Raw genomic sequence first — 12222 nt, forward strand, 5'->3', positions numbered from 1 at the left:
AATTTCCTAATGCCCTGGATCGATTGCACTATGAAACATCATTAATGTGAAAAAAAGTTGAAATGCTCAACATATTTGCAGATTTCAAACAGGGGACCAGACTCAACAGGGGGTTGAAGCAAATAATACCCTTCAGTAATTACATGGCATTTTCAAAAGTTTTTCTGATCATTTTAAACCCAGATCCAGACCCCATGCATTACAGTGACTGATTTTTTATTGGACTGCAACTACGCGTACCCGATAAACTGGCAAATGGGTAGACTATTTATGTATCCAGTATGACAAGTGTGTAGTACAGATGTGCTTCTCTCTGTAATCCCTTGCTTTTCTTTGGCTCGTCTACACTCCAGCCTGGACCTTTGTAGAAGCTGTGTCATCAGTCATGCAAATTGGCTGTGTGACAAGCACTTTATAACACTTAGAGAAGAGAGGCGTTGGCCGGACAGAGGAATACTCTTCTACTCCTGCTATGCGACTTCAGGACTTACCCTGTCACTGCAAAGGATTGTTCTCCACCTTTGTTCTGTTTAATGGATGCATTTATTTAAACAAGATCACTGACAGCCCAAAAAAGTATGACTAATGGAAGTAAAGGAAAATACAGAACAAAACACAATTTTCTCGCTCAGAAAATCTTAATTGACTGCAGCGAAGATCAGTTAACTAGTTTAAGCATGTGCACTGTCAAGGTTACACATGTGAAAGGGCATGGATCAAATAGAGTAGAACAATCCAAGTGAAAAACCAAACCATGTCTACTCAGTGAAAAAACAAGCCACCACAACTGTGATTTCTTTACAGACAGACATGGAGTTGGGAGAGTAAAGGAGTGAGAACAGAGTGACATTATGGCACACTTTCTGTTCATTACTGGCCCTGCAGCCATGACAAATCCTTTGCCTAATACCCTCACAGTATTCATCAGTTTTCAATTACAAATCCAGACTCCAAAAGAATAGAACTGGCACCTAAAGGTCACTGGGGCTGCTGAATACAACTATAAAAAGGAGCAAGAAGTCACACAATATGTACTGCTGGTGAGATTTTTCTTTGCTGTAGCTAAAAATTGTGTTGCCCTGCTGTGCAGTCAGACCTTGATGAGGTGAGCAGAGGAAGAAAAGTAGATAACTTTATCATTGATGGCAGGAGGAATTGGCTTCCTGGAAGACTCATCCATTAAAAAAAGACAAATTTTGGTAAAACCCTTCGAGTAATGCAATAAAAGTAGAAACTGTGCAACAAGCTCTTTTGAGGGGAGGGAAAGATGGTGATGTAGGGAGCATGTTAAGAGTGAGACAGCCCAGCCATCCTTTCATTTATCTCACCTAGTTCAACTGAGACATCAACATTGTGCGAGTTGTCTTTACTTGTAACCTCCAAATGCACAGAGGGAAATTTCTCTCCACCACTTTCAAAGCTATTGGAAAAAGGGGGCGGAGAGCTGACAGAATTATGACCTTGAAAAGTTCTTGCAATTAATAAATTAATAACCTTATTGTCACCAAAAACTAGGTTAACTCTTTTAAGGTTTGTGATTTCCACAAACTTTAATTCTGTCAAGCTTGACTGAAATCCTAATTACACAAAATTTGCTGTACATTTATGCAGGTCCTCACCTGAATGAAGGGCACCCCGGAGCGCTCGATGGCCACCACGCCCACCGTCTGGCTGAGCTCCAGGTCCAGGATGAGGATCTCTCGGGGATAAAGCAGCAGCATGTGATTCCTCTTGGATGGCAGGTAGGACAGCTGGAGACAGTCGTTCAATGTCACCGCCTCCGCGCTAGCGGCACCACAAAGCAGGGGAAAGATGGGGATGTACACAAAGAAAAGGAAATGAATTTCAGTGACAGATTATTTTCTTAACTCTGAAAAAAATTGGCATGAAACTGAAAAAGGGTACGCTTAAAAGCCTAAAATACCAAATTAATACACTGATAAATCAACTTATTCCTACATTTGGCTAGTGTTTGGGATTCTTGCTTTAAACTCCACGCATTGTACACAAGATATTTTAGAAGGCAGGAACATTTTAATGACTGGAAATGAAGCTCTAGATGTCTCGCCAGTCTTATTCTGCAAACACATCACCAAAGATATAATGAGACTGCGGTAACAACACACACATATGAAATATGCAAATACAATGTACACTGACGTAATGATGGATAGAAAGTTTTTAACCAAGTTTAATAAGAACTGCCTTGTTTCTAAAATCAACTTGGTCATTATTCATGTCTTCCCATACAGACGGCTGAATGAATTAGTTATTACTACTGTGATCTCTGTGAAAGACAAATGAGGCAGGATTTGAATTTGGTCTAGTGATGTCAGGCTGATGAATTAAGAAGCTACTGGCAGCGTCAGACAAAAACTGCTTCCGTTATTCTGTGTGTCCTAAAAATGTTCAACTAAATATATGTGCTGCAACTTCCTTCATCTGGTGTAAAATTAATTACAATGGCTATTATCCATGGCAGCCAAGTTCAATGTCTCCATCTGACAACTAAATACTTAGCAGAAGGAACAGAGGGGCTGATTTTCTCAAAATCTATGAGCAGGTCTGTGGCAATAACTCATTCCTACATTTCATTCCTTCAGGTCACCATGAGATCAAATAAAGAAGAGACAATTTTTATATCACAATAGAGATTATTATCATTGCGGGGAAAGCGTAACACATAAAATGGACTCAACAGGGGAACCTTTAGGAGTTGCTGAGCTAAATCACATTGTTACCAGCTTACTGAAGTTGGGGGCTGCAATGTCTGAGCCACCAAAGGCAAAGCATCAGAAAGAAAGGAGACTTCTGTGTCTTAGCAGGAAAGAAAAAGGCAACAGATCTTCAGACAGAAAATGAGAAAAAGTAAACCCAAAATATTCAGCCGTCCAATTTCCAAAACATCACACACTCCTCACATGTCTCCCTCTCTTTCTTTAATGTGAACAAGAGTGAAGGCAACAGCAGTCAGTGGATCACATGTGGTTGTACACTGCCACATGAACACATGTGAGTTGTGCAAGGTGTGTTTGATAGCACAGGAGGCCACCTCTGAGGACTGAAGTTTCTAAGAACTCTCTGCTTCTATTATTTAATCATCTTAAATAAACATAAAGGACCCAAAGGACATTAAAATGAAGATCAGCATTAATATATTATGTAGTTGCTTCAGTTGGAGCTTTTTAGGTCTAGACAATACAGAATAAACTTACACAACTTAATACTGGCAGGCAGTGGTGCATAAATCATAACTTTGGCTAAGATCTGCACATGAACGCCAAATGTGTGCATAATTAGGTTTTATAACTAAGGCCCCGCAGTCTTGGCTAAGAGAAGACCAGAAACAGCTGGAGCTAGAATGAAGGAGTACCCCCCTCCCTCCAAAAAAAACAAAAATGACAAAACTTCAGCAGTCATGCTATTCTTGAACTTCATACAACTGATATTGTCATTTTATGTTCTCTCTTGTCTTTGCGCTTCTCATACTAGCATTAAATAAACATTTAACATTTAATATCCTTACGTATGCACGCTAAGTTATAATCTTTTAGATTTTTTAAAACTTTTTTCTACAGTAGACATTCAGTTTTTATTGTTAGTGGCAGTGGCAGTGGATGTATACAGCAGCACTTGTAACGGTGATATTTTGGCTTCATTTTGCTACAGCGAGATTAAGTGGAAATGTGTCAACCATATTATATGGTGGCCGAGAAGTACAAACACGCTGCATATACAGAAACGCGCTGCATATTGAAAAACCAGTGCAAAAGGAAAACACTGCAAATACAGAAACGTGCTGCAAATACAGAAACACACTTCAAATAAGAAAACAAATGCAAAAAGAAAACACTGCATATCCAGTCATACAGCAGAAGTGCTTCAGGCCTCTAGAGGCAGTGCTGAGCTTCCACCCAAGAGACAGACAATGGAGCAACATAACTTCCATAACATAACATAACTGGAGCAACATAACTTTCTTCTTCTCATGTACTCATCTGCCCCTAGAGGCCTGGAGCACTTCTGTTGTATGACTGGATATGCAGCGTTTTCTTTTTGCATTTGTTTACTTATTTGCAGCATGTTTCTGCTGGCCAATGTAATATTAGATGTCAATGGTTACAATTACTAAAAAGCAAATGGAGCAATTGTATATACTGAACACATCTTTAGCAGATGGCATAGCATAAACTCATCAGTGATTGATTAAATAAATAAGAAGAAACATATAAACCCTTTCAACCCCTCCATGTAAAGAAAAGAACTATTATACAAGCCAAAGGCATAACTAGCACAAAATCAAAGAAAATTAAGAAAATCTAAAACAACATTTAGAACAGCCATTTTGTCGTCGGACCCTGGTCAGAGCTGGCCAACAGTATGCTATGACTAGCCAGTCTGCATTCAAGTGGGTGACTGAGACCTGTAGTATTGAACTTCATATGCTGTTACCACCGAAGCTAAGGGTGTCTGAAATCTTTAGGATTACAACTTTATTGCCTCAGTAAATAATTTAACATTGTTTTAGTTTGTGGTGATATTAAATTCATAAATATTAAAATTCTAACCGCTGAAAAATTACATTTAATTTGTCCATGTGTATTTGTGTTTGAACAGACGTGCTGAATGTGAGCCAATTTCTATTATCTTGACAAAGGGACTGAATCTGTGCTGATGAACAACCAGAATAATGGCTACCTGATGAGACACTAATGTGCATGATACAGCACCACATTTGGTGAGTTTCAGATAACATTCTGGAAGAGCAGAGTCTTGTGTAAACTACAATCTACAAATCACAGCCATAGAGGAGAGATACTGTAGGAGCAAGCATGACAAACACCCAAAATAGACACACAGACTAACGCAGACTGAAGGAATACAGCAATTACACACAGTGTGAAAGGTGAGGGAAGATGATGTCAATTACCAACAGAAGACACAAGGACTGAAATGGATACAAGAGGAAGGCAAGATAGTGAGAATAGACAACTAAGATTAATAGAGTTTTTGTTATTAAAACTGGTTGGGGGGTGGACAGAGAGGCCTGGGTGCTGCAGCTATAAATAATACTGTTTGACAGTCACGACCGCTCAGGCAAGAAGCTGACAGAACATCAAACAAGCCTTTGGTTCCTTATCCATCTAAACTTTTGTCAAGTAATACCTTGCACATGTTTTCAAGTTTGTCACTTCATGGCATGAAATTAGGTTAGCCATACTTCTTACATATATCAGTACTAAAAAGCAAATGCAATTAAACTGCCAAATGATGAAATCTTTCCCTGTTCTTCAGGGAAATTTAGGCTCTTGACTTATTTTATCACCAGATTTAAACTTAACTGATACAACACTTTTAATCCCAAAAAAGCTTAAATATGAACTTCATTACAAACCGTCATACAAAAAAAAAAGGAGTCAGCTGTACATCACCGTACGAGACACTGAGTAAAACTAAATAAACACTGATTATTCCTCTCACATGCTGAAGTTCATCCGGTTACAGAAACATCCCTCAGGCGCGATAGTTTTTCTTTATGTGTCATGAGTATCAATTCACTTTCAACAGCTTAGTTAACTTGCAAGGGAAAAAAAGCAGTGCATCACACAACACAAAAAAGAATAATTATGGGGGACTGATAGAAGTCTGACAGACCTTTCAACCAAAAATATGCAATAAATGTATTTAAACACTTTGAAATACAGTTATGGAAGTAAAAGACTAATTTAGTGGCTCTTACGTGGGTTTTTCATTGGTGATGAGCACTTTGACCTTGTTGAGGGCCTTCTTGGCACCAGTCGGGGCCGGGGTAGTGGCAGGGGAAGGTTTGGTGTGGGCGGGGCTTGCATGGGGGCTGGCGATGTACACCTTTTTGCCAGCACTGCCCGGTGGTTTAGAGTGGGTAAAGTCTGTGATAAAAACTATTCCTTCGCTGGTCAGCACTGAATGAAGCAAGAATGAAAAAAAAGAGAGAAATCATTATAAACAAGCACATGCTTGTCACAGCGGTTGTGTTGTGTGAGACAAGATGTGTATATGTGGGCGCGAAAACGGAAAAGTGAAAAGGCAAACAAGCTGACTCCGATGTTGTTCACCTACATGCCATGTTGGAGGGGTCAAAGGGGTCAAAAGAAAAGGAGAGGATGTTCTCAGCGTAGCTCTTCTTCCACAGCTTGGTGCCTGTGTCTCCGTTCCACAGAACAATATAGTTGGGAGGGTGGATGGCCAACAGCAGATCGCGAGATGCATCCTGATTCCACAGCCACTCCAAGTCTGGCAGAGAAAGAGATGAAAACAAAAGGAGAATGTAGGAATGAAGAGGACAGAGGTGTAGTGTGTGCCAGAGGGTAAGAGCACCTTAATGAAAACAAATGTGCAATGACAGAGCAAAGGTTCAGACAGAGTTTCTCCTTGACAGTGCTGCCAGGGAAACGTCCACTTCCTGGACAGAGCTGAAGAGCTGATAGACTATTAAACAATCCTACCGGGAGGGGGGGGGGTCTTACCCTGGATAGGTTTGGAGTGCTCCTGGATCTCACAGTGGGCAGTGCCGCTGACCACATCCCACACTATGATCTTGCCCGAGGCATCTCCTGAAGCCAGCCGCAGACAGTAGGGAGAACTCAAGTTGTGGTAGTAGTTTTCCCTGGACCATTTCACCTACCATACACAAAATACATGCTGAGTGTCCAGCAGTCACTATGGAAACACTGCGCCATTTGTGTAAAGAAAGTAAACAACAGAAGCCGACAGTAACAACATTTGATTAAGATGATGAATTTCAATAATTACAGATACAAAGACCTGCTTGTTGACTCTAAAACAATCCAGTAGAGGTCATGTTCTCTGTTAGTGCTTTTATAGATTTAACCAAATAACCAGACCACATTAATGTGGACTAAGGGAAGCAAGGTACAGAAAATTGAAAAAATTAGACACAGACCCTATGGGAAGCACACAATATTGAAATGCAGCCAACGCAAGCACCACACTTACAAGACAAATGAATCCATGAACAAGTTGGTGTTTAAATAATTGATTCTGTCTGGATAATTGTTCCTGAATAGGCATGCTCTTTACTGTGGCTACTTCTTCGTCCTCTTTTTTTTTTTTTTTTTTTTTTTTGCTCAGGAAGCTTTCTTATGTCAGTGTTGGTGCTGAGGAATGGCCCACTGCTGTGGCTGCGGTGCTTTACAAGATTAAAGTGTGCTTTGGAGTGAGGAATGAGAGCCCTGGATTGAGCCCAGGCACTGATAATCACTGTAGAATTTATTGCCCATTATTTACCCTTCTACAAAACACACAAGCATATGCGCAAACACAAACACACATAGACACACACACAATGGAACTCCACATCAATGCAGAAGCAACCTTTATCAGTGTTCTGGTGTAGGCTTACACAGTGAAGCAGAGCTGAATCTGTCTGCCAGAGAGGAGCGAAAACAACTTAGCTCAAGGTCACACAATCCAAACATTAATACTGGGTGAAATATTACTCTATCAGCCAGTGTGTGTTTGTACTTCATCTGGAAAGGACAAAATCAGCAAGAAACTAGCATCTAAACTAGCATAAAAATTACACATACACATATGATGACTTAAGGTTTTTCTTGAGCAACTACATTGTACATCAGTAAATACTTTGACATAGAAAGCAAATATTATATGGTGAATAAAAATGACATACTTTTTTCAGAACAAAGTTGAGCTCTGACACAGCAAATAAAGACATCAACCAATCATTTTGTGCGGAACAACTCCTTATGACAATGACGAACTGTGGACTGTTTCAGTTTCTCAACAACATGTAATATATGACAAAGGACACAAAATCAGAAAGACAATGCCACAAAAGCGAACTGGTATGTGTAACCTCCATTGCTCTCTAAGCAGACTGCTATACATCCATCAGTGTGACTATATTTTTACGGTGTGTTTTTTTTACTTTAATGTGATAATATACTCCTGTTGCAAATACTGTCACAAATCTGTATTGGTATAAACAGTTTTAATGCAAAATAGTCGCTGTTGTGCCCTTTGCATTGTGGTATCAGTTATTTGTTATATCCTCTGTGTGTAAGGGCCTTTAAACCACAAAAGATAAGATTTCTGTTTGGGCTTTCAGGAATCAGGTATTCAATAAACACTTTCATCACTGGGAAAGAACAAAATAGGAAGAAAGAGAAGGAACAAGTGTCCAAAAACTGAACTACTTCAACCAAAATGCCACATCAATTCTTTAACATTAATACTTTGTAGTAACTTATCAGTCATTTCTCTTTAGCCTTTTATGTTTGTTTCTCTGCAAGAAATTACCTTACTGACATGTCATATGACATATCTAAATCTTTTCAATAGTCCATGGAACAGAGCTGCAACTATTATCCAATTAACAAATTAATCAAGTGAAAAAAAATCACAATATTTACTATAATCAATTAATTGTTCTACTTGTTTAAAAGCAAAAATGCCAAACATCTGCCATTTCTACGCTCTCAGATTGGAGGATTAGATGCTTTTCTTTGACTGTCAAAGAAATTCCTTTGGGCTATGGGTAACTGTGATAAGCATAAAACAATAAAAAAAATTAACAGAGAAAATACCCAAAAGAGCGATTGAAAATGAAAATAATCTTTAGTTGTTGCCATATGGAGGACCACAACTAAAGATAAAGATTATTATAAACACTTCTTCAGAAGAAAACATTGACTGAGGAAAACTCACCTTCACCACATTAGCTTTGTGTTTCTCCAACACCTGGATGGTTTGGGCTGTCTTTGGATCGATGATGAGAATACTGGAGTGACATCCCTGAGCTATCAGTCCTTGCCAACCCCTATAGAAAATGAGTCAGAGAGAATAAGAAAGGGAGATGGAGACAACTGAGCTATTGGACTACAGACCACATAAAAATTTAGAGATCTGAATTTGAATTATTTTACTTTATTTCTACTTTCATTAATGTAAAATTATTTGAGACAACATCAGTGCCCATTTGGCCTTAACTAGTTTGCATAACCTCTTCTATGAAGTGTTACTTTAAAGCTGTGTCTGCATTTCCTGGTTCCCACTACGTGCCTATTATGTCTTCATCTTTCAGTGTGTGTACATTGTTTGCATGGATATGTGGTAGGCCTTTATCCAGAATGCACAAAAATTAACACTACATATCAAATTTTGAAACACAAATATAAGCTACGCTTTCAAGTACTGGTGCCATGGACCACTGTACAAATGAAAACTGGGTGACAGTAAATCAATGCAGCATAATAATAAGAGAAAGAAATCAAGAGTAGCTTCACATTACTAAATGAGAAAAGCAAACAATTTATCGACCGCACAATTCATATGCTGTCTGACGTATAAGCTAAACAACATCCAGACAATTTACACTTAAAAGTCTTCTGCTAAAGGCGGTTATAGCACAATGAGGTGTCAGCTGTAAATGTTACACTTAACATGTCATTTTTTTCAGCTCCATGCATGTGAAATAAAAGTTCGAGAAAAGCAAAGTTCTAGCCGCCCCAAGCAATCTAAAACGAAGTCGCACTGCAGTCACAGCCTCTACTCGGTTAAATACTTGAGACTTCAGTAAATCAGGCCCTGCAAAATGTCACATTCACATCACATGACCGCATATATTACTCTGTTTAAATGAGAAAAATCTACATTATCAGTATAAATTCATACTGGAATCCCCCTTTAAATGCAGCAATGAAATTAGCCAATTAAACGAAAGGCATACAATGTAATTAGCTGTTCAAAAAACATTATCTGTCAATCGCGCCTTGACTAAATGGACCAGCTAACAACAACATAATGCTAATGGAAGAGATGCTGTACTCACCAATCTACGGCGGTTTTATTCTGTAAATTGAGAGTGCCAGTTAATGTCCGAGCCGCGAGTTTGATGTTGACAGTGTATGGGATCATTATTGTTGATCAGTTTTTATGATAAATTAACATTTGTAAACCACAAGCAGCAACAGCTGATTAGCTTCGGTGGGTCGGGTCTGCTGAGAAATTAACAGGAAGTGACACGGTGTTTCTAAATGGAACACCGTGTAGGAACAAATTCCAGCGCAAAAAGGTTCCAAATTATCTAATCTGAACTATCAGATTTGTCAATGTGGAAGCAAAAAAAATTGAAATATATTATCATTATCATTATTATTATTACTATTATATTTTTGGCCGTTATAAAGAAATGTATAAAGTTATGGTGGCATTTTATAGACATTTACTATTTATTTGATATCCAACAGTGCAGTAACAGTAAACCACTGAAAAATGAAGAAAATTTAGATTTTTATATTTTTGCTGTCCTTGTAAATGAATATAAAATTTTGTGTGGGTTACAAAAGTATGTGTATTCATATTTCATAAATGGAGAACTTTCATTGCTCAGTCTTTAACCAGCGTGTGACCAAAACTGTCAGAGATAACTTACTGTCCCAAAGAATGTATTGATGGGGCGAAAATTTTTAATTATGTTAATGTTATTGTAACTATGTCAATTAAGTAGACAGGTTGGCAGCACTTGTCTGTGGAAATCAGAGACCCCAGATGGGTCACAGTTGGCATACTGCTTGGAGTGGTGTCCTGCAACAGGGTGGTGGCATCACAGAGGTTGTCCAGAGGTTTTCAGACTTTCTCACATCAAAGACCCCAAAACTGACTCAAATTAGACTACAGATCCAGGGGTGTAGCAAAACATTTTGGACCTTGCACATATGCGTTGTCAATGATCTGATCCCTAAATCCACAGCTATTCATTCTACTGTTGTGAGCCCTACTCATGATGGCCCTGTATACTCAGTCACCTTTTCCTCCAACTTTGACACTCCAGCATGGTACCCCATTTGATAAGATTTGTCCCAGAGTCCCCTATCTGGCAATAATTTTGCTTTTAGACCCCGACGGTGAGAACCATTGGTCTAGTCTGTTAGGCTTACAGGCAACACAGAAGGGAGAGCAGTGAATGGCTTTTGGCTACCACAGCTGTGCTACTTAAATCTAACCTAATTCAAATAACTGTAGGCAGTTCAAATCGTCTAAATCTTTTTGCCTCTTATGTGTTATTTCCTCCTGGCTGTGGATTAAGGTGACACACTCCTTGATGTGGAACACACAGCCATGACTCCAGGAAAAGAGCACCTATCCTGGATGATTCCTATAAGGAAAATAGACCACAAACTCACATGTTTGACTGACAACCAATACAGCTGGCTGTGCTTTTGTTAAAAGCCCTGACAGACAGAAAAAAACGTCCAGAGGACAGGTTCTCCCTACTGGAAACTGTGATTACAAGTTTTCAAGTTCTTTATTTGTCTTTGATTTGCTGAACATCAGGAGTCAGCGCCTAAAGACAAAATAAAACTGCTGTCTCCTACACAACCTATATCACAAACATTCAAGCTTATTACTGCAGTCAGATTTTCATGACTTTAACATGAGGTGCTGAATATGAGGAGTAGCTCCAACTATAAAACAATAACAGGCCAAATTTCAGTAAATAAAAGAAGTTATCTTTTTTTTTCTTTAGCTATCTTGTCTTCTTGAGTCCTTGCTTCTGAATAATAACAGATCATTTTTGGCAGAAGTTAACCTATTCCCTATCCTGATTAAGCTTGATTGAAGCAAAGCTTGCTATGCGACACAAAGGAAAAATATCACCCAACACATGCTATAATGAGGAGGTGAAAATGCAGAAAAATAAACTGGAACGTGGACAGACCGTTTATCTGATATAGTTTTCCATTAACTGGTAGATGACATGTGACTGATTTCTCCCACTGACTGTGACATATTCAACAACATAAGTTGTTAAAGTACTGCCAACGAAGGACATTTCTCTAATTTATATCAGCGCTGAAGCAGGATAAGTTATGTAGTCACAAGCTTTTATAATCAGAAAATGTTCAGGTTAACAGTTTCTTTGCTCATGGTTCATAGGTGGCAAATGCAGCACTGTTAAAGGTGTTTTCGTAATCCAAGGGAACCACTTTCTTCACAATCATAAAACATTCATACTGCATTTCCACACTCTGTTAAGTGGTGCAATCACAACAATAAGCTTAATGGTTAACTCTAATATGTATCTTTTCAAAACGATTCCATTTTAGATATATTATGAACTGGGTCAAACATGCATATCCAGAAACAGGGAAAAGAAATTCCAGTTTTTTAAAATCCCTTTGTGGCACACAGACTAAATGA

The 12222-nt window shown here is 38.7% G+C and overlaps 1 protein-coding gene across 1 annotated transcript in view; it reads right to left on the reverse strand.

Annotated features, from left to right (window-relative positions):
- wdr11 (WD repeat domain 11) overlaps positions 1-10051 on the reverse strand; it is a 48901-nt gene extending 38850 nt beyond the window's left edge. The window contains exons 1-6 of the mRNA XM_046401378.1: positions 9851-10051; positions 8728-8839; positions 6507-6660; positions 6100-6273; positions 5741-5942; positions 1620-1785 (exon numbers count right to left, since the gene is read on the reverse strand). Of these exons, the coding sequence (XP_046257334.1) occupies positions 1620-1785; positions 5741-5942; positions 6100-6273; positions 6507-6660; positions 8728-8839; positions 9851-9936 (894 nt within the window). The 5' untranslated portion in view covers positions 9937-10051. The remainder of the gene's footprint in view (positions 1-1619; positions 1786-5740; positions 5943-6099; positions 6274-6506; positions 6661-8727; positions 8840-9850) is intronic.
- Positions 10052-12222: the final 2171 nt, after the last annotated feature.

This window comes from Scatophagus argus, chromosome 10 (genome assembly GCF_020382885.2).
Source record: "Scatophagus argus isolate fScaArg1 chromosome 10, fScaArg1.pri, whole genome shotgun sequence".
Lineage (NCBI taxonomy): Eukaryota > Metazoa > Chordata > Actinopteri > Scatophagidae > Scatophagus > Scatophagus argus.